This window comes from Scylla paramamosain, chromosome 18 (assembly GCF_035594125.1).
Source record: "Scylla paramamosain isolate STU-SP2022 chromosome 18, ASM3559412v1, whole genome shotgun sequence".
Taxonomy (NCBI): Eukaryota; Metazoa; Arthropoda; class Malacostraca; order Decapoda; family Portunidae; genus Scylla; species Scylla paramamosain.
Window position 1 is genome coordinate 17926793 of NC_087168.1, and position 27857 is coordinate 17954649.

General features: G+C 41.9%; 1 protein-coding gene across 1 annotated transcript in view; it reads right to left on the reverse strand.

The window, feature by feature from the left end:
* Nucleotides 1-6105: 6105 nt before the first annotated feature.
* Nucleotides 6106-27857, reverse strand: part of LOC135109222 (neuropeptide CCHamide-1 receptor-like) — a 77310-nt gene continuing 55558 nt past the window's right edge. The window contains exon 2 of the mRNA XM_064020437.1: nucleotides 6106-8591. Coding sequence (XP_063876507.1) covers nucleotides 7562-8591 — 1030 coding nt within the window. The 3' untranslated portion in view covers nucleotides 6106-7561. The remainder of the gene's footprint in view (nucleotides 8592-27857) is intronic.

A 27857-nucleotide genomic window follows, 5' to 3' on the forward strand; every position in this document is an offset into this window, starting at 1 on the left:
AAAAACGATAATGGTAAAGGAAGCAACAATAATGAGAAAACTGAGGTCGGCTTATCATCTCCGTGGTCTTTGGAAATATGATGAGAGAACAAATCGTCTGAAAAAAAATACTGGTTTGCGTAAAAATAAGTTGTTGCAGAGCGTAGATTTAAATAAAAGTGTACTGATAAGGAAAAATAGGTCAGTGGTAATGGAGATAACAATAGTGAGGAGAAAATTGACTTCAAAGGTTGATTTTACAAAGTTTTCAGTATTTTTTGAGGCATAATCACTATTCCTATTCAGTGCTCGTAGGGAAATGGATAGAGATTAAAGGAAGGGTTTGTTGGAATCAGTGACAGTACGTGGAATGAAGCGACGACACCAACAGAAGTAGCGTTGTGTTATGATTCTCTCTCTCTCTCTCTCTCTCTCTCTCTCTCTCTCTCTCTCTCTCTCTCTCTCTCTCTCTCTCTCTTTCTCTCAACAAACATTACTCTCATTCTCTCATCTTTCTTTTTTTTTCCCCATTTTGATTTTTGTAATTTCCACTTTTATCGGTCTCTGTTTTATTTCCAGTCTATTCCATAGTTATCAAGTGTTACCTTTGTTTCTATCTTTCATTCTTTGTGGATAATGTTCTCTAATTTGCTTATTATACTGCTTTCTTTCTCTCTCTCTCTCTCTCTCTCTCTCTCTCTCTCTCTCTCTCTCTCTCTCTCTCTCTCTCTCTCTCTCTCTCTCTCTCTCAAGCACCAATAGTTGCTAAGTTGCTATCAATATCAACTTGGCACGACCTTCACGATATTACAGACTATTAAAGTTGGAAACTGGCCAAATTATTAATACTGATAAATCACGGGGCTCATTATGTAGTTGCCTAATTACTGTTTAATTACTCAATCTGTTCCGTCTGGAGAAGGAGACAAGTATAAGTAAAAGTATCTTCAAGATATTTCAGATTCCTTTTTTCCGCGCTTCATCTCTACTTGGCGTCTCTTAGGGGCTACGGCAAGACTAACAACAAAGGGAAGCGAGAGGGAAGGAACACTGGCAACACGCACCCAACCCTGCATGAGTCCACTCACTCACTGTCACTGGCCTACCAGGAAAAAGACGAAGCTGACGGTCTGCGGAAACCTGGCGCGCGGAGGAATCCATGAGAAACGTACGCCAGAATATTGTTTTTTTTTTTTCTTTTTTTCTCGCATATCTCCACTAGGCGACAGCAACAAATTCTCATAACCTTCAGAGCCCGAGCTGGGAGTCGAGGTTTCCTGGAGTTACTACGTACACAGACTTATATTTATGAGACCCGTGTTATCTACATACGTATTAAAATTGACGTTAAAAATACTTTCCTTCTTATTCATCCTAGGCAAGGAGTTCATAAACAAAAATGATTAAAACAAGTGAATAAATAAATGAAAAACTACAGAAACATAAACATTAGTGAATAAACACAAATAAAATAAAAACATCACAAAAAATAAATAAAAGCATTCTCTCTTATGAATAAATTAAACCAGGAACAAAATTATACTAAATGCATTATCCCTTATAAATCAAATAAAACAAGTGGATTCTCCCTTATCAATAAAATAAAACAATAACATATTCTGCCTGTCAGTACCCTGGTGTTATTTTTAATCCTCCTCTGAACACCATCAGTTGATTATATTGTACGCTTAGAGAACGTCAACCATTCAACCAAACAAGCAATCATTCAATCAGTCAACAAGTCAATCAATCAAACCAAAACCCTTTCGTTCCAGTACATCAAATTTCTTCTTTCTCCCCCAGACCCTCCAATGAGCAACGTTCCCAAGGCCTCCACCATCAAGCCCAGGACCGATAACTAGCAGGGAAGCATTGGGGGAGTGGCATGAAAAAGGGTAGGAGGCAAGGGAAGATATAAATGTCAAGTCTTCCTCCTGGTCCTCTGAAATTTGAGAAGACCAATGGCCACATTTTTCACCGCGTCCCACAAGCCTCGCACTATCAAGAGGCTCCTTAGGGATGTAGGGATGTAGGGGAAGGGGGAAGGAAGGGGGAAGAGGGAGGGTGAAGGAAGGTATGGAAGATGGAGGAAGTGTTAGTAAAAGGGCCGTTCATTTCGACTTCTGACGGCAAGCTACAGTCAAAACCCTAAGCCAGTTAAGACGGAAGCACGGATCGAGGTATAAATATTGCTTGGGTTTGGGGAACGTGATTTGAGAAAGATGGCTAGGACTTGCATCTCTCTCTCTCTCTCTCTCTCTCTCTCTCTCTCTCTCTCTCTCTCTCTCTCTCTCTCTCTCTCTCTCTCTCCTTTTTTTACTTTCAATATTCAGTTACCTAGATTTTGTGCATATAGTAATCTATTGAAGTGCTTTCCATTGTAAATATTCCTCAGTGTTTAAAAGTTTCCAGTACCTGCATTGTATTACCACTGCATGCACGTTAACATAGGAATTCTAAGTTTAAAGTACGCTGCATTATTATTCCCACCGAGTGTACAATACTAACAAAAATTCCACCTCGTTTTATTTACAGCGGTGGTATTAAATAAGAAAAAAATCCCTGGAAGTCTCTTAGTTTCCAGAGTTTCCACAGTTACATTATTTTCACCATCAAATATTAAAAAAAAAAAGTGGAGAATTCATACATTTTCTTACCCGATCTGAGATACAAAAAAAGTACATTATTGCTGTATTGCCTAACCCGCGGCCGCCATCACGGAAACAGGAGGAAGGGAAAGAAAAAGAGAGGAGGGAGGGTGGGGAAGAGGGAGAAGGTAGAAAAAAAAAAAAAACAGGAGGTAGGGAAGGAGAAAAAGCGGGAAATCAGAAAGGGAGTAGTTTAGGGGTGAGAGAGAGAGAGAGAGAGAGAGAGAGAGAGAGAGAGAGAGAGAGAGAGAGAGAGAGAGAGAGAGAGAGAGAGAGAGAGAGAGAGAGAGAGAGACAGAGAGAAGAGAATGATGATGATGAAGGTGGTCAGGTTGTGGAAGGGAGAGAGAAAAAAGGGCGGAAAAAGGAAGAGGAAGGGATTTAGGAGAGGCAGGGAGGCAAGATGGGAGAGTGAAGGAAATCTTGGGATACCGTTCAGGCTGGAAAGGAGGGGAGGGGAGGAGGATAGGGAGAAAGCACAATGGAGGGGAAGGAGGAGCATTAAATGGGGTCAAAGGAGGGGAGAAGCAACGGGGACCTGAGCATGTGTGGTGTAGGGAGCATTGTGGGTAATTTCTTGACTTGCTCACGTACAATGCTGAGAAAACCTTAACGCGGGAAATGTCATAAGTTGGCAAGTCGTTTTCTAACTCTTCTTTGTAATACTCTCTCTCTCTCTCTCTCTCTCTCTCTCTCTCTCTCTCTCAACCCATTACACCTAGCTTTTCTATCATCGGGACAACGTATAAATGAATCCAAATAATCTAATAATTTTAATAGTAAAGCATCTTGTATGTTTTACCCCCATAAACCTGACCATTTAAATACGAGCAGCTTGTTATTTTGTCAACGAGGCTGTTAGGTGTTATAGATTCACAAATGGTTGAGTAAACTTTCATCATATTACACATTGTTGAACTAGGCTGCTGAACGAGAGAGAGAGAGAGAGAGAGAGAGAGAGAGAGAGAGAGGAGAGAGAGAGAGAGAGAGAGAGAGAGAGAGAGATTGTCGATGATGAACTAGGCTACTGAACGAGGCTGTCAGTACGCTTTGGTTTTACTTTGCTGCACTGTGCGGTCATAATTTTTCGTGCATTCGTTATATTTGACTGTACACTGAATCCTGTTCGTGTCAGGTAGGTTAAGTAAGGGAAACAAACTGACTGACATCGTAAAATGCAATGCGTAATAAAAAAAAAAGAAATAGCCACAGGTTTCATAAAACGCAAAAAATAATAATAAAAAAAAAAAAAAATAAATAAATAAATAAATAAATAAGACTGACATTCACTCGTACAACAAACTACGCAGTTTTACTTAACGGCAAAATGAACAGAAAACTACGTCCTTGCGTGCAAATTTACCAACGATCTTGAGGAACCCAGAGAGAAACGGGATTTAGTGAGAACGTGCGGCACGGGACAATTCGAGCCCTTGAAATTAAGCTGATAACCAATAAAACCACCTGAAACTTAGAATAATACTGAAATAACCTTAGCGTTTTCCTCCGAGGGCTAGGTTAGGTTTGGTTAGGCTACGTTTACCTCAATGCAGTTATTTAATTTCACAGCTGATTCCTTCAATATGTAGATCACATTAAAAGAAATAACATACTACTTTTACCGATAAATAAACAGTTACAGCCTCGAAATTAAAAGGCTAAGGTTATTTCCGTAATCCCTGAAACCTCCAAACTTACCAATCAAACTACCCCAACACTGGGTTAGGTGTGAAACGGAGACAGAAAACGGAGTGCGTGATCAGCTGGCTACCCTCTGATGGCTGTCACGGCAACACACATTTTCTTGCCTCACACAATTAATAGACTTAAAATCCTTCTACCACTTACTTCTTGTAGAGCTAGTAGAGTCCAGAATGCAGTCCAGTAATAAGGGAGTCCGGAACACTTAGTATATTAACGTACACTCGAATAATACAACACTGTACAACCACTTCATGTTTGTTTAGAAATGGCGCAATGTGGCCAGTGTCAGATGAAGTTTCTACCCAACATATCGTACTGCAATGCTTGTGCTTGCTATAATTCTTGTACCTTTACGTTTCTTTTGTTTTTCGTAGATCCTAGAGGTTGTTAAATGAATAGATATATTAATTTGCTTCCATATGCGGTACTGTAGCACGGTATATTAGGAAAAATACTTAATTTGTGATAAGGGTTGAAATGCTGTGGTCTTAGCTGGCGGACGTGACGAGATAGTGTTATGCATGTAGTACCTTCGTCTTTATTTTGATTTTGCAAGTCATAGAGGTTGTTAATTAAATAGATACACTAATCTGTTCTCGTGCATGGCCACGTAGCACGATATAGAGGGAAAAATGCTCCAGCCATGACAAGAATTTAAATGTTGCAGTGTGTTAGTGGCCATGGCGTGTGATGGGCCTCGCTTCTCTCTGCCGCTTGTACGGTGGGGGCAGAATGTCAAACAAGCCTTGAAAATCACTAAAACACCGCTAAAAATGAACAAATAGAATGAAATAAATGAATGAATTGAATACTTACATACTTAAAGTCAACACCTCCAGCAGTGGACAATAACATCTTACAACACTGTATTCAAGGGCCGGAATGGTAAGACACGGGGAAACCAACCAGAGGAAGGCGATGACGGGACAGGAACAGGTATGAATATGATAATAAAAGAAAAAAAAGACAGAAGGAAAGGTAGACAGGATTTGCATATAATTTGCAAATAAATGAGAGTCCTGTGTCAGCCGGAGTGTCAGCGGAGGCGTTATGGTGAGGTTGGTGGGCTTGTCTGTAGCTTGATGCTCGGGGCTCGGGGCACGGGACTTGACTTACTTCCTGTACTGTGGCGTCTGTCCCCTTCTTGCCATCCGTCAGTCCCCTCACACAGTAAATTTTCACATTCTGTTGGGCCTCCTGCAGTTTTGCTTTTTCACATGGATAGACAAATAGAAACGTAGATGGATAGGTTATATAAAGACATGTTGATATAGACAGATAATGTAGATAGAATGGTACATAGCAGTAGTAGTGCTCGTAGTAGCAGTAGTAGTGTAGTAGTAGTAGTAATAGTAGTAGTAGTAGTAGCAGTAGCAGTACTAATAGTAGTAGTAGTAGTAGTAGTAGTAGTAGTAGTAGTAATAGTACCAGCAGCAGCAGCAGCAGCAGTAGCAGTATTAATAGTAGTGGTAGTAGTAGTAGTAGTAGTAGTAGTAGTAGTAGTAGTAGTAGTACTAATAGTAGTAGTAGTAGTAGTAGTAGTAGTAGTAGTAGCAGCAGCAGCAACAGCAGCAGCAGCAGCAGCAGTAGCAGTATTAATAGTAGTGGCAGTAGTAGTAGTAGTAGTAGTAGTAGTAGTAGTAGCAGCTGTTGTTGTTGTTGTTGTTGTTGTTGTTGTTGTAGTTGTTGTTATGGTAGCAAGAGTAGGAATATCATCGCCAGCAGCAGCAGCAACAGCAGTATATTTTAAACTCTGGGTGGAAATAAAACAAACTTAACAGAAAACATTTTTAATAACGCCTACGTAGTTTCCTTCGCAAAAGTAAAACATGAATTGTACGATGTCATAGTAATTACAGGGAAAATAAACGTTGACAGTTAAACGAAGCAAGAACTGTCATGATAAGTAAGCGGATTGCGTTCCAGATGAGGTACAAAGGTAGACAGACAAACTGACGCTGGTATTACTGACAAAACATAACAAGAGATGACGTGGTAAAAGCTACATTGATACATAGCAAAACTGAACGAAAAATGTTGTGTCCCCAAGCTTTCGTCGTGACAGTAAGGAAAGAATGCGGAAGTGGAAGGCAATTGAAGATGAAGGGGGGTGAAGGGAGAAGGGTAAGGTTAGAATCCAAGGATGGGGGTGTTTACGAGTGTGAAGTCACAATGGAAAGTTGTTGCCACAACGTAAATGAAATAATAACTGAATGTTAAGGTTGAACATGCAGGTTGACAACTTACGGCCACAACGCAGCAGAAGCACACACACACACACACACACACACACACACACACACACACACACACACACACACACACAAACACACACACACACACACACACACACACTCTCTCTCTCTCTCTCTCTCTCTCTACAACATTCAAAGCTCTTTTACAAGATTACAGTGAACATAGTGAGTGTCGCCTCTTCCCTCACGACCACTCCGGCAGAACACACACACAAACACACACACATTGGCCTGACACGGAAAGCAGTGGTGTGGTTCCCCGCCTGCAGGTGAGGAGCGGGGCGGGGCGGGGCGGGGCGGTGAGGGAAGTACGCTGCGCTGCTCCCCAAGGGTCTCCCCCTCCTTCATGTTGTAAAATTGGTCTCTCCTCCTTCACACAGTCACAAAAATGAGGAGTCTCTTCATAGTTCTACTGTACACTTCACTACGTCATTTGCAAACACGCGAGTACGCTGCTCTGCATGATTATTAATTTATACATATGTACACACACATGTCTGTATATGATGTGTATGTTCATATATATTTCTTCTCCCCGAGAATATTTGTTCCACTAAGGACACGGCAGCGCCCGCCGCCCACACGCCCACACGGCATTGGGTGTGGGGGCGGAGGGACGTCCTTCTCAGCACGTCACGCCCAAGGGAGGAGGTGGGCGGGGCGAAGGGCCTCAGCGCCGCCCTTCGCCCCCTTTGTCACCTCCTCCCCGGCAGGCGCAGTCTTGCTCTCGGCCTAACTAGGAGCAGCAAGGGTTGTGGCACTACCTGCACAGCCCAGGGCCTCGTGGTTGTGGCTGGGCGAGATGAGGGTTGTTCCACACCTCAGCCAATCACAGGACTGGGACTGGCACTGTTGGGCGGAGCTGAGGGAAGGAAGAGTGAGGGCCGAGTCCAGAGTGACATTACAGCATGTGACGGAAAACAAAGATGAAGGTGTGCTAGGGATGATGCATGTGCCTACACTAGGGATGCGGGGTTAGGGTCGCGGCAAGGGCGTGATAAGACTGTAGTGGTGGTGGTGTTGGTGGTGGCGGTGACGGCGAGGGGGCGCGTGGCGGTGTGCGGGCACTGTCTGGCTGCCGTTGTCGTTGGCCACCACGGTCTTGAGGGGCACGTGGTCAGTCTTCATGGCGGTGGTGAGGCGTGTGCCCGTGGAGTCAGCGCCGTCCCAGTCCCCTCGGCGGCGGCGACCCACGCACCAGCAGAACACGTGGCGGTTGTAGTACTTCCTGAAGGTGCCGCTGACGCAGTACAGCGCTATGGGGTTGATGCAGGAGTTGATGAATGACAGGCAGAAGCCAACAATGCGAATGGAGTGCCAGTAGATGTCGTAGTGGTCCTCGGAGAGCGGGTCGAGGTGCCACCACACCGTGAACACGTTGAGCGGCAGGAAGCATACGGCGAAGATGATCACGAAGGCCAGCACCATCTTGGCCACCTTCCTGCGCGCCCGCACCTGCCGCTGCTGCCCCGCCGCCTCCCCCGGCAGCTGCTTGGCGGATAGGATGAGGTGGCGCGCCATCAGCACGTAGAAGGAGGCGATGAGGATGAGCGGCAGCAGGTAATACACCGCTACCTTCACTAGGGCATGCACCTTGGGGTACACCTTGCCCAGGTGTTCCGGGTACGGCGTACATATGTGGTAGGGCTCCCCAGTGGGCGTGAATAACTCAGGTGTCTTGGAGAACACGGCAGCAGGCAGGGCCAGCACCGCCGCCACAACCCAGATGACCACGGCTACCACGATGGTGAGGCGGCCCGCGGTGTCCGACACGTGGTGGTTGACGGGCCGCACGATGGCCATGTAGCGGTCAGCACTGAGCGCTGTGAGCGTGAACACCGTGATGCCCAGGCTCAGATCCTTGGCGAACTCTGAGGCCCGGCACACGCCCTCCGTGAAGGGGTAGGTAGGCAGCGTGTAGACCAGCGAGGTGAAGGGCACCGTCAGCAGCACCACCAGCAGGTCTCCCGCCGCCAGCGACACCAGGTGTGTGTTGGGGGTGTTCCTGCAACAGACACACACACTGTTAGCTGCCGCACACACACACACACACACACACACACACACACACACACACAACTGCATTGCCTGTATGACAAAATAACCATTCGAGTAAAAAAAACACATACGGACGTCTCTTCATTATTCATGTTGGTTTTTATGAGCAAGAAGAAAGGGAGTGAAGTGGCGCCGCGGGGAGGACGCGAGGCGGGGACGAGTAAAGAGGAAGTGGTACGACTACATGTAAAACAATAATCCTCTTACCACTCTCGCTTCTGCCTCTCCCTGCTCTTCCTTCCTCTTTCCTCTCTCCCCGCCAACCACACACGCTTCCTTCCCCAAGACAAAAGGATCAATGGATAATAAAAAAAATAAAAAAAATCTATCTATCGAACAAAAATCAAGATGCATTAAAGTATCCGCACTTAAATCAGCCTGAGGAGGGACCGTGTGAAGATGACCAGGATTTGCATACTCATAATTCTCTCCACTTTCTTTTTTCCGATTGCAAGAAATAAGGAAGTGTGACGCATGGAGAGATTACGCATTTAAGTCAGTGTCTGCCATATTTTCTTTATCAAGTCGAGCAGGCACACTTCAATCAACATGAGAAGGGACCGCATGAAGATGACCATGACTCATACGCTAAAAATTCTCGTTACTGTTCTTTCCTCGATTGCAAGAAATAAGGGGGCGGTGGCGCAAGGACAGTTCATGCAGTGTGTGTGTGTGTGTGTGTGTGTGTGTGTGGTGCCGCAGTCAAGTCGAACAAGCATCCCGAAAACCAATTACAGGAACCGATACTTTCTTCTCTTCCCAAAAGTCCAAGTTGCGAAGAATGAGACGAGGGAAATGAGGAAATGGACAAAAGCAAAGACGAGGCAATAAAAGAAAAAGAGAGAGAGAGAAAAAAAAAAGTTAGATGAGTTTGTTTCATCTTTTCTTCTCGATGATGACCAAGAATTTTGGGGATACGAGTCAAGTTGATATCTGCTGCTTCCGTGAGAGAGAGAGAGAGAGAGAGAGAGAGAGAGAGAGAGAGAGAGAGAGAGAGAGAGAGAGAGAGAGAGAGAGAGAGAATGTTAAACCCCTTGTATTTTTTCTTTACACACACACCAGACAGTAAAAGCTGGTGGGCGGCGGCTTGAGGGAACGTATATTGCTTATCCTGAAGGTGTTTACATTGATTTGCATTGATACTCGACGCAGGAAGTGGTCCGCTGCTTCATGCGTGGTAGACTCACTGGGAGATACTTTGCCTTCCAGATAATCGGTCATTCAGTCAGCCAGTATGTGAGCTATTCAGTTACTCATTCAGTCAGTCAGTCGATGAGTCAGCCAGAAAGTGAGCGAGTCAATATGTACATAAACAAATAAGGCAGTGAGTTAGTAAATGAATAAACAAGCAAGTCTATAAATGATTGCAAGAGACTGAGTGAATGAGTGAGTGAGGGTGAGTGAGTACGTAAATGAGCGATTGAGCAATTGAATGAGTGAATGAATAAGTGAATGAGCGAGTGTCAGTGAGTGAGTGAGTGAGTGAATAAGTAAGTGTCTAGTACAGCGGCAGGGAAGCGTGTCTGCTTTCGATATATTCTACAACCAAAATAACATGTAAGTCTGCACCAGTTCCTCTTTTCCCAAGCTCTTCGTAAACACAATTATTTCACGTGTTCAGTTGCAGGTGCCCGAGGTCTCTCTCTCTCTCTCTCTCTCTCTCTCTCTCTCTCTCTCTCTCTCTCTCCTTGGCATTGCTGTCGCTATTGGTAATGGGTATCAAGTTAGGGAGTAAAAGGTTGCTGGCTTTCATTAATCTTGGTGAGTGCTCGGGTCCTGGGAAACGTGTGGCAAGATTTCATTTTGAAGGAGACGTTTCTGTCGAGGTAAAGGGAAGGAAAGCTGTCGTGAGTATTTGAGAGAGAGAGAGAGAGAGAGAGAGAGAGAGAGAGAGAGAGAGAGAGAGAGAGAGACGCATTACGCAACCAAGGAATTCTTTCATCACCCAATACTGAACAGCCTCTCCATTCCCTGCATCCGTAAAGGCAAGATCACATAGACTTTAACCCAACCCAAGTTCCGAAAGAATCCCTCCCATTCAGGACAACTCCTCCAGCTGGCCGCGGCTCTTCCATCCTATCCCCTTGCCAGACGTACGTAGATGTCGAGTTTGAATACAATACCGGGAGATTGAAATGAAGCTGTGTCGTAAAGCAGAGAAGGGTGGTACATAGATAGAAGTGTACAAGGGTATAGTTTTACTGATATGTGTAATAGTAATCAGGTTGTTAGTGCCGAGTCATTAGAGAGCTTAAAAAAAAAGGGTAAATTTATGGATGAGGATGATAGGTGAGGATAGATAGGTATGCTTCATGCAAAAGCTACCACTGTACTGCTTTGCTTCCTTGCTAGCAAACAGCCACTCACGAATCAACACTTACTGACATAACCCCAGCAGACTTTTTTTTTTACTTAGCTACACACAAGTGCTTCTCTTATTTTCTTATGTTCTTATAACCTTCACGCTACTAAAGTTCCTAATGTACTGCTTTGCTTTGTTGCTACCGAACAGCTACACATTAATTAACACTTAATACCCCAACAACCTGTTTCCGTTTTCAACTACGCAAAAGAGCACCGCCATAAACAAGGTTGTACACGATATGGATAATGGCCTCATAACACCTTACCTTAATTACGTGAATAAAAAGAAACTAGTTATTGCAGTAGCCAGAATCAAGTACTAACGACAACCTAGCAGTAACTATAGGGTGTTACAATGTTGGCACGACTTTCCACGCTAAGGGAAGAGTAAACAGATTTAAAGTTAGATAGAATAAATGGAAGTCGTAATGTTTAAAGATGTTTTAGCGGAAGGGAACGGTTGGTATCCCTGCGCCACCGTCTAAGTACAGTTGGTATGCCTGGTTTATGTTTGTTTACACATTTGCAGGTTAATTATGGAAGTAAAGTATGAAGGACACAGATAAAGGTGAAATAACACACCAGTTTCCAGCTTGTTTCTACTTAACAAGCGTTGATGGAGAGGCGCATTCAGAGGTAACTTTCTTTCATGAATGACACAAAGGGAAGTTGCCAGAAAAAGACCGCCGGCTCGTCTCATAAACACAACACAACAGGTGGACGAGGTACTGAAGCCTCATCCTCATTTTCTTCAACAAGGCCATTGGACAAAGACGTGCTTTCTCTTCTTCCTTTCTTGAGGCAGACCATTGTCACGTGAGGACGCCATTCCTGTAAGCACTGCACCGTCTGTCCTTCAGTACATTGCCGCCGCCATGTCCCAACGAGGCAATAAAAGCGAGGCTAACAGACGGACATGATTACGAAGATGAGAAAAATGAATAACGAAGAGTGCTGCAGGAAAGAAGTGTTTGTTCCTTCAAAAGGTATGAATGAGGGAAAAAAATGGACTTTTGGCTGAGAGGAAATGGGAACTAGCGTGTGCGTTGTCATTTGTTCAGAAAATGAGCGCTGGTAATGACTCTCTCTCTCTCTCTCTCTCTCTCTCTCTCTCTCTCTCTCTCTCTCTCTCTCTCTCTCCACATACGTACACTTTAAAGAATAACACAGCTATATTGGGAAACCCCTCTTTCCTTCTTCGCTGCTCGTGTGTGTGTGTGTGTGTGTGTGTGTGTGTGTTTGTGTGTATGGTGATGCAGGCGTGACAGGGGGAATGATTGGATTGGGTGATGGACAGCCGCCTTGTGGGTCAATATGTGAGGCTGCGACTCCTCGTCTGTCACAACACATCACGCGAGTGGCGGGAAGCGTGCACAAACACACACACAACACACACTCTCTCTCTCTCTCTCTCTCTCTCTCTCTCTCTCTCTCTCTCTCTCTCTCTCTCTCTCTCTCTCTCTCTCTCATACATCACCTCACCTCCCTCTCTCCCTCCCTTCACTTCACCTCCTCGCTCTTCCCTCCATCTGTCATCCTATTTTCCATGATGGAGACAAACGCACCACACGCTCCATGAATAAAGTGACCACGCTGGACGCTGCCCCTTCACTCCCATGCACGCCTCTCTTCTTGTACTGGTGGGAAAACTCTAACCTGGTACAAGCCTCACTGATGAAAATGTAAAACTGTTTGTGTGTGTGTGTGTGTGTGTGTGTGTGTGTGTGTGTGTGTGTGTGTGTGTGTGTGTGTGTGTGTGTGTGTGTGTGTGTGTGTGTGTGTGTGTGTGTGTGTGTTTACCTGAGGATTAAATTTTCTATTAACAAAAGTCAAGAGCCAAAACAATTTACTGTCACAAAATATTATAAAAAAAACATAAAGATAAGCAAATTATTTACAGGGTACAGTCTTCCAAAATTAAAGGCAGAGAAAGGGAAATGAAAAAAAAAAAAAAGACAAGCAGGTATAGATTAAAGCAGATAAAAACGAAAAAAAAAGTCAAAACAGTTCACTAATTTTTTTTTTATTTTATTTTTCAAGCGTTTCTTACATCAGGTTAGTTTTCCCAACAATTCGCTGGTTTCTGGGTGCTATTAATACTTGAACGCACAGAATATGACTAAGTCGCCGCGCTAAATCCTGTCTCTGCTTCTCTGATGGTGTGTGAAGTTATTAATTCACCGTGAAAGAATCTGCGTTGCCATGGTTACCTCTCAGGCGAGCAAGATAGTTACCCCTCGTGTGAAGATGGGCTAGAGACATGCATTTGCTAGGAATGCTGGTTACTTGTTTATAAAAGAGTGGTAGATGAACGGAATAGACTCAATAATCAGGTTGTTACTGTTAAATACAACGGTAGATTAATGAAATAGCCTCAGAAAACATGTTGTTAGTGCTAAATGCAGCGGTAGATGAATTAAACAGACTCAGTAATTAGGATATTAGTTCTAAATACAGCGGTAGATGAATAAAAGATTCAGTAACCAGGTTGTTAGTGCTAAATACAGTAGTAGATGGACGGAATAGATTCAATGATCAGATTGTCAGTGCTGAGTCCACTAGGAACTTTAAAAAAATTAGATGTTAAGGATGGAGATGATAGAAAATAGGGGAGACATGTTTTATACAGGGACTGCCACGTGTGGGTCGGGTGGCTTCTTGCAGCTTAATTTTCTTATGTTCTTATCTGATTATCAAGTCATCTGAGCAGCAAACTGTGGGATTGGAACGTCTTGTACACGATTCTGAATTTATCCATGCAGTCTGCGTTCTCCCACTCGTGAGATTCCGACGAATTTCCTCTTTAGCCTTTGAAAATATTCTTAATTAGAGCCCAAAGCGTTGTAAGATAAGGGGTTTAATCTCTCTCTCTCTCTCTCTCTCTCTCTCTCTCTCTCTCTCTCTCTCTCTCTCTCTCTCTCTCTCTCTCTCTCTCTCTCTCTCTCTCTCTCTCTCAAACCCTCGCCGATAAAGTTTTAGAGTGCTCATGAAACTTATACAAGACTCTTTAACGATAAAAAAAATACCTTGCAATTTTACAGCCCACTTCAACAATATATCTAGTGGAATATTCTTCAAGAAACAGAGTTAAGCTCATAATCCTTACTTATTAATTAGCAAAGATGATGTGGCGCTCATTGTCATTTTCCCTCCAGGGCTCATTAATCAACAGTAATAATATAGTCTTTGATGGTTTGTGTTTTTCATGTGTAAATATTTGAGTGAAGTGAGTTCTTTGTCTTGCTCATTAGTCTATTAGTTCCTTGGCGACTCCAGCTCATCTTCACCAATGCTGTTTTCATTATGTTTAAGTATGGTCACCCCCTTGTCTTCCTTCAGATCATTGTGGTTTTTCTGTCAGCTTACCAGGATGATATTTTGTTGAGAAAGGTACATAAATGAGGTTACTATATAATTAAAAAAAAAAAAAAAGGAATACAAAGAAAGGAAATCTATCACAATTTCATCAGGTGTTGCAAGCGAGTTTCCCTCGACTCAGGCCCGTATTCAGAAACGCTTCGCTCTCTCACCACGACTATTTTCAAAGGCAGCAGAGATGACTAGCCGGGTTCTTCTGCTAAAAATATAGAAATCTTGTTAACCTGTCACTAGAACCATAAAAGCACCCTTAAATTGAAATCATCACTTCAACGAGACCCTTTCGAGAGGAGTGGAGATGCTTTACAAAAATGTTTCAGAATACGGTCTTCAGAATAACTGGTATAAAAACACTGTACTTTCTGGAGGCAGCAGCGTGTGTGTCGGTCAGAGGGTGTGTGGTGGAGGCCAAGACGAAAGACCAGCGCCTCCCTTCCCCATGGACTATATTTTAACGTCACCCAGGAATGCTGTGTCACTTTGTTCGGCGAGGTGACAGTAAATTATTACCCAAGAGTCGCGACTAGAGGGTATGGAAGGCAGGGAGTGATGGGATGGTTCATGTTTACTCTTTGCTTTATACTTTATACGCCAAGATTTAATGTACCGGCTTGTTTTGATAGGTTAGGTTAGTGTTTAAGGAAATGTTGCTCAGATTGTTCTTGTCTTCTAAATATATGATGGCAAAACAGTATAATTATTTTAAGCTTTTGTAGAAGATCACTTAAATCGCCCATTTCCTCCGTGAAAAGTCATATAAAAAGACAACGTCATTATTCACAGCTGTCTCCATATGTTACTTATATTGCGTTAGGTGCCTTTAGAGAAAAGTGCTTAAACTGCCCATTTTCTGAATATAAATAATGAAATAAGACAACCTAAGCATAAGAAGACAGTATTATTATTTTCAGCTGTCTAAACTTTGCCCTTAATATTGTGCGGGGAAGCTTTTTGTATGATCAAAGGTTTCTACTTAAAAAAAAAATAAATAAAAAAAATAATAAGTGATGGTGGTGTCATCCCTTTCAGCTGACTAGTGGTTCTTTTTACGAGGCCATAATGTAGATCAGAGCCATTAGTTAAATAAATCCCCTATCAAAACCATCAATCATTCGTGTTTTAATGGATTCAACGCAAGACTTCGCGGAACCAGATCCTGTGACGCGGAACATTAATGGGAGTACTGTGATATTTAATGCCACGGGAATGTGCTAAGTGGGAATGTGGTGGAAGTGTAATCATGTTATATTTCCTGTCCTCGTGTGTGTGTGTGTGTGTGTGTGTGTCCATGTTAGCGTATGTTACTTGGTATGCATAATCTGACATACGTACATGTAAGTTACCATGCATAAACGTACTTAATTTGACTTACATAAACCAGTACACATAAACTGGCATACGTAAGCTGATATGCATAAACTGGCAAACATAAGCTAGCATACATAAACTAGCATAAATCAGTAAAAAGAGAAAAAAAAAAAAAAACTGGAATATAAAGGTAGCATTCATTAGCTGGCGCATATAAACTGTAGATACATAAACTGACATACATAAGCTCGTACACATAAGCTAGCATACATAAAATACATACATAAACTGGCATACATAAACTAGCATACATAAACTAACAAATAAACGAGCACACGTAAACTATCATACGCAAACTGTCATATATAAACTGCCATATATAAAACTAACAAACGCGAACCACCCCGGGCAGGCAAGAAAGTAAGATGGCCGACACACACACACACACACACACACACACACACACACACACACACACACAAAAAAAAAAAAAAAAAAATCCGGCACTTCGACTCTTCACAAATGCATTCACATCCTTCCCCGTCACCGTGAGTGGCGTGCAGCAGCTTCTTCTCCCTCCTCCTCAGGCTGAACACTTTACTAACCACCAGCGAGTGTTGAGACCATTGACATTTAAAGCGGCAACATTTCAGGCTTTCACAAATTCATCCACCACCGTCGCCTCCCACATGTGACCGCTTGCCTGATTCTTCCTCGAAATTGAAACTAAGGAAGACTGACCGAAATAAGGTTATCATGCACGGAGGGTCATTGCCGAGGGATCTGTAAATACGCCCGAGATGTGACCTGCGAACCAAGGGGAAGGATGAAAGCTGTGGATGTCTGGAGCGGCTGAGGGCGTGTGTGTGAGGCAAGTTCCCAGACGCATGACAAAGACTCTGCTTCCTCACTTGGAGTATAATGTGTGGTGAAAAAAAGGTAAGATGAGGGATGTAGGAGAATACATGTAGCTTTGATGATAATGTTGTTTGGTAATTTAGGATGAAACAGTAAAATTAAAAAGAAAAAAAAAGTAAAATTAAACAGGTGGAGTATATGTGTTGCTTAGGTGACACGGGCTGCGATATACAACAATTAATAGGACTAAAAGCAATGAATAAAATGTGTATTAACATCTATAAGAAAGAAACGGATGAAAAAATAATACATTTCGCGGTTTGTATACAGTGTAGAGTTCAGAGATGGCTGTAGAACGAGAAGAAATGTCCCAGAATGATTATTGATACAGGAAAGATGTGGCAAATAGCAGTGACGGGGTTTTAAAAGGTAAAGTGATAATGATAATGTGCTTTGGTAGTTTAGAGTTGATAAAAAAGTTAAGGTAAGACAGGTGGAGAATACCTGTAGCTTTGATAACAGGGGTAACTGTGTAATTAAGTGAAGTGAGACAGGTTGGAGAATATGATAAAGATAATAAAGTTTGATAATCAGTGTAAGTTAAGAAAAAAATAACGTGAGGCAAGTTGGAAAATATGTGTTGCCTTGGTGATGGGGATAATTGTGTTAAAAGGTAAGGTGAGGCAGCTAATAGGTTATAATAATATGATGATGTAGTTTGATCATCCATTATAGGGTAAAAAAGCAAAATACGACAAATAAGAAAGTACTTACAGTGATAATAATAACTGTTTGATTAAAGCAGATACAAAAACATGTGTAGCTTTGGCAATGGGGGTAACTATGTCATTAAGGTAATCACTCAACTCCCCATGGATTAAACGTTCGCTTAGAGAATAAAACAGAAAAATGCAAAAGAACACATGTGGCTGGTGTGAGAATACTGTGCAACGTTTAAAAACCAGCTTATCAAACGTTAGTCAAATAATCACTCAACTCACATGAATCAAACGTTAGCTAATACAGTAAAATAGAAGAATAGAAAAAAATACACGTAGTCTGTGAAAGAAAACTGCGACGTTTGACAACCATCACATCAAACGTTAGACAAAACATTCAATCATCTTCCAGTGGATTAAACGAGAGGAAAATAGCAGAAAGAATGTGAAAGAATACTATGCAACTTTCGTGAACCATTACATCAAATCTCAGACAAATATTCAGTTATCTCCTATTGCATTCAACGAGAGTAAGACAGCAGAATATAAGACATCACCCTTATCTGGCGTGAGAGTAAGGAGCAACACGGCAGACAGAAATCGGTGCAACCATTACATAGAGAGCGTGGCAGGATCGTAACGTGCCTTGTTTTATTGCGCCGCCAGGAAATTGCTTCACCTCTCTCCGATACACTTCACCACCGCGGCGGGGGATGGGAGGCAACACGTCACCCGCAGCATCTCTCTCTTCCAAAAACTTGAGACCTTACGGGAGCTAAAAATACAGGATTTAACTATTTTTCATCCCAATTTTCTTCATCTTTTTTTTTTTCCCCCATTACCAGCACAGCGCAGGGTTAGGTAAACACGTATGTGTGCGCCCCTTCATTTTGTTTACCAGTGTGTGTACGTTAAATGGCCATCTGGTTAATTATCGTACACTTCGTTAAGGCTGAGGTATCAACTTAAAGGCGTCTCGTGGCGAAGGTAAACAAGCAGAGTGTTGCTTAGGTATTTGTGAAGGCCGTGCAGCATTGTAAACATCGGAAGCTAAAAACAGTGAAAAAAGTTACATAATTGATGGTAAGAAGGGATGATTATAAGTAAAATGGTAAATGTAAACGGAAGTAGTGTTGTGAAGGCCGTGCAGCATCGTAAACACCGGAAGCTAAACAGTGAAAAAAAAAAGTTACATAATTAATAGTAAGAAGGGGTGATTATAAGTAAAATGGCAAAATGTAAACAGGAGTAGTGTTGTTTAGATACTGTTGAAGGCCGTGGAACATTGTAAACACCTGAACCTAAAACTGAAAAAAAAAGTTATATAATTAATAAAGAACGGGTGTGTTTACAACTAGATTTAAAAATTCGTTTAGACATCAACTGTTTAGACCGTGCAGGATTGTAAACACATGAAACTCAAAAAAGTGAGAAAAGTTACAAAATTAATAGTGAATAAGTGTGGTTATGACTATATTTAAAAAGCTGCTTAGACGTCAGGACTGCATACAACTGAAGCTAAGACGATGACAAACGATACACAATTATTAGTGAGAGAGGGTGGAAATAAAAATGTTTCAATCACTTCCTGACTTGTTATTGGAAGTGATATGGAAATTAATTATATATGCGTTGGTTATTGTACGTTAATGTTGAACAGATAACTTAATTAGAAGAAAGGTCAACAGACACATGTAGTTATAACTATATTGAGGCCACTTACTGACTTGTTATAGTGTGGTAAGAGGAGATACAGTCAAGGAATATATATATACGCTGATTAATGCAAACGTTAATTGAACAGAGAACTTCATCAGAGGGAGAGGATGAACTATAAATGAACACGGATAGTTATAACAATATTCAACTTACTGACTTATGGTAAGGTAAGAGTAGATGCCATGTGGTGCAAGATACGTTGGTTAGTGTAAGCGTAGGGCAGGGAAGAACTTAATCAGAGAAAGAGGATCAACTATACACGGAATACTTTATAATAGAATATAAGTAGACTGATACACGTTATTCAGTGTTAGCCAGAGAAGAATCTGTTAGCAAGACACTGTAGATAAATTATGTTGGTGAGTATAAACAGTGAACAGAGAACTTAACCAGAAGAGGATCAGCTATACACAAACACTCTATAGTAAAATACAAACAGATTAAAGTGCGGTGATTTATATTAGAGGAGAATCTAACCCTAAGAGAGATTGCATGGCCACGTGGCGAGACGAGAGAGGATCACCAATATACGGGTTAATCTGTAGGAGAATACAAGTAGGTTAATGTAACATACTTGATATAGGGCAGAGAAGAAACCAATTTTAAAAGAGATTCTACTATACATGGTCACGTAGCAAGACGGGAGAGAATCAGTATATGCGGGTTACTCTATAGAATACACGTAGGTTAATTAATGTAACTTGTTTGGTATTAGACGGAGAAGAATGTCATTTTTTTTAAAGAGAAAGAGCGTGGTATGCCTGGATAGAAAAATACACCAAGGTTAGAGAATCGTGCAAACAAACCTCTTAGCACTTTTCTTGAAATAATTCCAGCTCAGAGGATAGGAATAATTAAAGCTGCTGGCACTAAAAAGTAAATAAAAGAATAAAATAAAAAAAATACGTTCAGCTAAGAGGATTTAAATAACTGAAGCTGTTGGCACAGTACAAAAAAATATGGATTCAGCTCAAGAGAATAGTGATAATTAAAGTTGATGGCTCTGAATAAAAAATAAATAAAACATTCATCCAGTTCAAGACAAAAAAAAAAAAAGAATGAAGTTTTTGGCACAGAATAAAGTAAAAGAAATACACGTACACCTCAAGAGAAAATAATTATTGAAGATGGTGACACTGATTTAAACACACACACACACACACACACACACACACACACACACACACACATCTCCAGGTCAGAGAATACGAGATAATTTAACCTGTTAGCATTAAATAAAAAAAAAAAAAAAAAAAAACACATGTAGCTCAAGAGAAAAGCAATAATTAAAACCCTTTGGCACTTACTAAGAAAAGAAAAGAAAAAAAGAATAAGGATTACACACCTCCAGGTAAGAGAAAGTAAAGAAGTTAGTGTAATTTCTTAAAGGAGGTAAAAACAAATCCTTCACAGTGGTTAAAGATAAGACAGTCCGTCCGTCGCTCAAAACAGGAACCTCGCGTGGCTGGGGAGGCGTCCATCAAGGAGAATTAATGATCTTGGCGGCGTTGTGAATGTTGCCTCCACCGCCACCGCCATCTGCCGCCTCCGCCACCGCCGCCGCCAAGAGGTTCCCGATTCAGGTTTAGCGTCGCGGCCTACCGGGGACGAAGTTGTGCCGAGGCGCTCCGTCGTGCAGACAAATTTTGCGACAGATACTGGCTTTCATTCGTCAAGTGGGTGTGATGCAATTTGCTGCGTGTTGTGCTGCAGGACAAATTGCACCTCAGAGGGTTTCAGTATTTTCCCTCAGCGTGAAGTGTCTGGCTTGTCTAGCTTTGTCTGTCTTATACTCCCACTTGCACACACACACACACACACACACACACACACACACACGAATGAAATGCCGGTCGGTCGGTCTGGTGAACAATTAGGCTAGCTTGTTATTAAAGGATAGGGTAGCCACGATTTTCTTTTTTTTCCTAGCGGGGAGGATCGTTACCTTAGTATTGAAACACTCCCATGTCGCGGCGGGCACGGAGTTTACGGAGGCGCTTCTGGGAACTACACAAAGCTCGCGTCCCCGGCACAATAGCTGCATCTGAGGGAATGAGTAGAGTCCGCTGCATCTGAGTAATTATAAGCCAACAGTACGCTGGTCAACAGGTAATTACTGCTCGATGTCCGTACTGGTTAACTCTAAACACCATGAGATGATCAGCTCCTTAATTGTTATAGACTCTCATCGTGGTTAGTAGAATCTGGCGAATCTTTGTAATCATAAGCCACCTGTACTAGTAATTACTGTTTGATGAGATAATTAGCTCCTTAATTGCTGTGGGTTCTCATCAAAGGTAGAGGAATGTGGTGTGAAGTTTGAGTTGAATTTCGATAGTACCAATGTAGAAAAAAAAAAAAAGGATAAAAGAAAGAAGAGCGATCGAGTAGTTCAGGCTTCTCAGTGTGTGTCATTTGCTTTCTGTTCAGTAAAATCATATTGGATTGCTTATTTAAATGAAGCAACAAGTGTCGAGATAAATAAAAAAATATAAACTGGTCTTTTCCTCGTATCTTCTTCCACCTGTTTCCTTTTTTTTTTCCTTTATTTTTTGGAAAGAGCATTTCCTTTTTCTTTCTGGTCCATTTTCCCCTTCGACTGATCTCCCTAATACACACACACACACACACACACACACACACACACACACACATAAAAAAAAAAGTAATCAAAGGGTAAGCAGCGCAAAACATTCAATGAGTTTAAAGTTCCCAATAAACGACAAAAAAAAAAAAAAAGTCATTAGTGATCTAATGAGTGAAGCAGCGCAATGCATTCATGTATTGATGTTTTTTGTCTTTTTAATCCAGCGACGGCATTGGAAAGGTCATGTTGCTTTTTACGAGTTTGTCACACATTTTCTTACACTTTTATATTACTAATTCTTTATAGTGGATATTTATATTTCCTGAGCCACAATACATAAGAGGCTTTGAAACAGTAATCTTTCATTAATCTTCCTACAAACTGATAAATAATAAGTAAATAAATAAATGGTTGAATAAATGAATGAATAAATGAATGAATAAATAAATAAATAAATAAATAAATAAATGAACAAATAAATACAATATACTCGTAAAAAACAAACTCAAAAGACGGAAGTATCAGATTTATTTACTAGAGGTGGGCATCATGGCAAGACTTTCTTAATTAACTTCTTGAGAACCACTTGTACCACTCCAGAAAGACACAAACAAAACAACAAGTAACAATGCAACTTCAGCTCCCAGTCAGTTAAGGATGAGGACCCAACACCACCACTGAATTCCGCCGTAAAAAGATAGCATGTGAACTCGTCCCTCAGTCTTGCAACGAAGATATCTTTAAGTTAACTCAAGGGGAAAAAATATCACTGGGCTCTCTCGTCTGGAAGAAAAACGAAAATTGCTCAAGACTCGATGCTCAGTTTTGCACGAGTTTCCTTCCCATAAGAATGTCGAGAGCACTTCAGCGTCCCCCTCTTATGGTGAGTGAGGAGGTGAGGAGGTGAGGAGGTGCAGGATGGAGCTGCGTCTTCCTGTCTGGGGACCGTATTCTGAAACACTTTTGCGCCGTATCTTCACTATTTTCAAAAGGCTCTAATTGAAGTGACGCAGGTTTTTCAAGGGTGCTTTTATGATTCCATTGACAGATTAACAATATTTCTACATTATCGACAGGAGAAACACTCTTGAGAAACCAGCAAATCATCTCTGTGGCCTTGGAAAAATAAATGTCGAGAGAGAGAGAGAGAGAGAGCAGATCGTTTCTGAATACCGGCCAGGGATGTCACAATGCACAGCGTGAAAGGTGTCCCGCTGTGTTACCCTTTGTGAGACTGTCCCTTGCATCCCACTCACAGTTCCCAAGTTACGAGGACACAACACCCACCGACACACACCGACACCGACACACACACACACACACACACACACACACACACACACACAAGAAGACGTACGATTCTGTCTATGTTTGCTCAGTTTGGAAAGTCTAGAGGCAGTTCACAGGAAAAATGGATTCACCGAGGATATCTTGTTGTTATTGTTGTTGTTGATGTTGCTTTTGATATTGTAGTAGTGGTAGTGATGGTAGTAGTAGTAGTAGTAGTAGTAGTAGTAGTAATGGAAGTAGTAATAGTAGTAGATATAACAGATATTGGTGGTGCTAATAGTAGGAATAATGGTGGTGCTGGTAGTGTATGTACAGTGTGTGTGCGTGTATTTGTGTGTGTGTGTGTGTGTGTGTGTGTGTGTGTGTGTGTGTGTGTGTGTGTGTGTGTGTGTGTGTGTGTGTGTGTGTGTGTGTGTGTGTAGTCACGTATCACCAGCTCCCGCACAAGGCCACAAAACTCAGCAGTAAACAGGCCACCTCACCAATTACCTCACCGTCGTGCCAGTGTTTGTCGTGAAGACATGTCACAAAAAAAGTTAATGACACTTGATGGTCACTAAGTGATGCGGGAAGTGGCGCGTTTCCTGAAAGTGGCGTGAGCGAAAAGTACAACAAAAAGCAGGAATGTTTAGGGTATGATTAAAAAATAGTAAAATTTTGAGGACTTAAAAGGAAAGGCGACATTACCTTAACCCTTTTCCCTGCCAATCAAAATTTTAAGCTTCATTACCTATAACTAATTAGACACTATTTTCGTGCTAAGTTCTCAGAAATACATACTTCTGTATCGTAAACAAAACAAAATTCAGCTTCTTTCTTCTCCCCTTTTCTCCCCAGTGCTTCCATGTAAACAAGGGACGTCAAGGAAGGACTGCTGCAGCAGTAATAGTTTTAAAGATATGATAGAAAACGACAACTAAATTCTATATGAAGCAGAAAATAAAGTACCTCGAGAAAACAATGTCACAAAGTTTAACCAATTACGAGCGAGTATAAAAAAAGTTTAAAGTTGAGATAGAAAAAAAAAAAAACTAAATACCCTATGAAGCAGAAGAGAGTGCACCTCCAGAGAACTATATCACAAAGCTTCCCGAATTAAGAGTGAGAGTAAGAAAAAAAAGATAAAATATCAATGCTTATTCTATCCTAATTACATAATGGTATCTGTGCCAAGCGATAATCCATTTTACTGTCCTGTTCCTTTCTATCTATACCGAGTTTTGCGTTGCGGATAATTGCTCGCTTGCATTTTTATGGGGCGAGATTACCGCTGGTAGGGATTGCAGGGAAAGGAGAGGCGAGAGATAACACACGCAGGGAAAAGACACGATTTACGATTATCTCTTGTCTCTTTTTTTTTTAGTGATTTCCTCCTTACCTTCCTCCTCCTCCTCCTCCTCTCCCTCCTCTTCCTTCTTCAACTCCTACAATTACTACTACACCAATTACTACTGTTATTATCCTTCTCCTCCTGCTACCACCACCTGCACTACCACCATCACCACTACTACTACTACTACTACTACTACTACTACTACTACTACTACTACTACTGTTACTACTACTACTACTATCACTACAGCTTTGTTTTGCCTCCCACAGTCGGCAAGGGAACACAAGTACACAGCCACAAGTATTCGTGAATTATTACCACCACCACCACCACCACCACCACCACCCCAGTACATCCACGCGTCCCTGTACAAATCCAGTCCAAGCTCTGCGCTTCCTACCGAGCTCTCAGCCTAACAGCAAGTCCCTCACACAGCATATCCCTCCTTCCTTTCGTCCCGTCCATTCCGCGTGCCTGCCTCTTTTCTTCCTTTCTTTCATATTTCCAGCATATTTCTATTCGCACACACACACACTCCCTCTCTCTCTTCTGGCCTTTTCCTCTGTGTCTGCCAGTTACTCTGTGCTTTTACGCCCTCTTCTCTCTCTCTCTTTCTCTCTTCTCTCTCTCTCTCTTTGTTCCTTCGCTCCCGTGCCTTTTACTTATTTCATCCGTTTGTACCCTGACACCTGCCCCTCCTATTCCCCTTTGCCCTCTCTCCTCTTTGATGTTGGCAGGTAAACAGGTAGGAATATGCTCACCTTTCACATGTGTACTGTACTGTGTGACGTAGAGAGACAGAGAGAGAGAGAGAGAGAGAGAGAGAGAGAGAGAGAGAGAGAGAGAGAGAGAGAGAGAGAGAGAGAGAGAGAGAGAGAGAGAGAGAGAGAGAGAGAGAGAGAGAGAGAGAGAGAGAGAAATAGCCTGACACACACATCCACCCACACACACGGTCACAACAAGCAAACTAACAGACAAGCAGAGACACACACACCAATAAAGTGACACACACACATACAGAAGACAAGTTATTCATGATTACAGACCGAAATAGCTGGCAGGTTGGAAGTACGGGAATGTCACGAAACAAGACAAAATAAAGTAAATAGATAAAAATAAAATAAAAATCAAATCAAATCAAAGTGAATAAAATAAAGTAAGTGAAATCAAATAAAATAGAAATAGGTCAACAGATAAATAGGAAATAGACAATAAAAATGAATAAATAAATAAACAAACATTGAAAGTAGCACCATACAACACCAATAACATCAACACTGCAATCTAAGGCAGTCAACACTCAGGACATATGAAGCTGAACACCATGCAACACACGAGAGGCTTCCTACTTCACTCTCCTTTGGCTTCCCACTTCACTAAAAACTTTTGATGACTTTCTGCACGACTGAGGGTGAAAGCTCGTGAATTATATTAAAAAGGATAATTTCATAACACTCCATCAACATATTTACTTTGATATGTTACACCTCATTAATTCGTAAAGATGGAGCATATATCACATATCTACTTATTATGTCAAAGTTCTTATTACATTTATATATATTTTTTTCTCCTTACAGGCGTTCGATTAGGTATTAACGGAGGCAGTGATCTTATGTTACACTTCATCAGTTCGTAAAGCTGGATCAAATATCACATATCTTATTACATTTCATATACATTTTTTTTCAATACAGGCATTCGATTAAATGTTCACGGAGGCAATGAACTTTTTAATACCATCACAGTTCAACATATCAACAATATTTCCCAGCAAAATATCTTGAGGAAGAAAATTATCTTAATTTCACTCTTCCCAGTTACTGATTAAACGACAAAGCAGCAAGGGTAACTGACATTACCACGTTTCAACATATCAACAAGCTTTCCTGACCAAACGTGTTGAGGTAGGAATAGAAAACCTCTCTTTCACTGCAGCCATTTTACTGATCTCACGACGAAGGAGCGAAGATGACTAAGTTTTTAACACTATCACCACTGAACAAACTTTCCTGGCATGATGTCACGGAAGAAAGAGATCCCCTTCTCACTCCAGCCATCTATTGATTCCACGACAAAACAGCAAAGGATAACAAAGACAATCAAATTTTAACATATCTTTCCTGGCAAAACATGCTAAGGAAGAGAAAGAGAACACCTCTCTTTTACACTGCTCAGTCACTGATTTCACGACTAAACAGCAAAGATGACTGTCACTCTAACATATCAGCAACCGTTCCTAGTAAAGCATGCTGAGGAAGAAATAGAAAACACGTCCTTTCACTCTGCTCACTCACTAATTTCAGGAGAAAGCAGCAAAGATGACGAAGGCGGTGCAACTGAAAGAGGCGAAGGAAGAAAGAGATCAACCTTCTTTCGCCCCTCCCAGTTACTGATTTCACGACAAAGCGGCAAAGATGAAGACGACGCTGCTGGTGAAAGTAAAGTGCACGGGTTGGTGAAGTGTCAGTTTGCCGCGGCCGTCACTCCGAGCTGTATGACACAAAGCACAGTAAAGTTTCGCAAGAAGACATTCCGTTGTTATATTTCAAATTTTATAGTTTCCGCTTCAAGGATTTAGGGACTTGATGCTAAATGTCTCTCTCTCTCTCTCTCTCTCTCTCTCTCTCTCTCTCTCTCTCTCTCTCTCTCTCTCTCTCTCTCTCTCTCTCTCTCTCTCTCTCTCTCTCTCTCTCTCTCTCTCTGTCTCTCTACACGTGTTATATACACTTTCCCGTGGCTTTGATGAACAACAAACAGTAAAAAAATAATAATAAGTAAACTACCAGAGGGGGAAGAATGTGTTTGTGTGAATTTTTTTGCAGGGATGAGTGAAGGAAGCAAGGCGGAGAAGAGGAGAGGGAAGAGGAGGAAGAGGGAGGAGGAAGAGGAGGAGGAAAATAGCTTAGAGGAAGGAGGGGAGCTGGCGAAGGAAAACAGACGCTGAGAGTGAAAAATTTATAGACACACATACAAACACACACGAAAAAAAAGGAGTGTGGCAGGAAAGGGTGAAAAAAAAACAAAAAAAACAGGAGTTCTAATAAAGAGGATGGGTGGGAGAGGCGAGTAAATGAGACAGAATAAGCGTGAATGGATGATGGGAGGGTGAGAGAAGGGATGGGTAGGAAATGGGATGGATGGGAAGAGATGGTGAGAAACAGGGTGAAGGTAGAGAGAGGGAGAGGTGGGGGGTGGAGGAGTAGAAAGGGCTGTGGCGTGTGTAAACTGAGGTATCTTCTGTATTAAAAAGGTCTCTCTCTCTCTCTCTCTCTCTCTCTCTCTCTCTCTCTCTCTCTCTCTCTCTCTCTCTCTGCAGGTAATTCGTTTCATGGAGGTTCCTGAAGTACATTTTATCCCTCAAGTCTCATTTTACCCTCCATTTCTCAGCCTCCTCTCATACCAACCTCTTACCCAGCCTCTTGTTCACCTGGCCATCTGTCTACCTGTCCCTGCATCAAGACACTGTCCTTTCCCTCGTGTCTCTGGTCTTAATGTGCCTCTGCTTCTTGCCTTCCACCACTCGGGCCATTTTACTGTTTTAGCATATTTTTTACATCTTCCCCTCTTGAGTATTTGGTTGAGATGCTTTCATTTGTCCCTTTTCTCTTCTCCCTGCTTCTCTTCCTCCTTTTTCCTCCTCCTCCTCATCCTCCT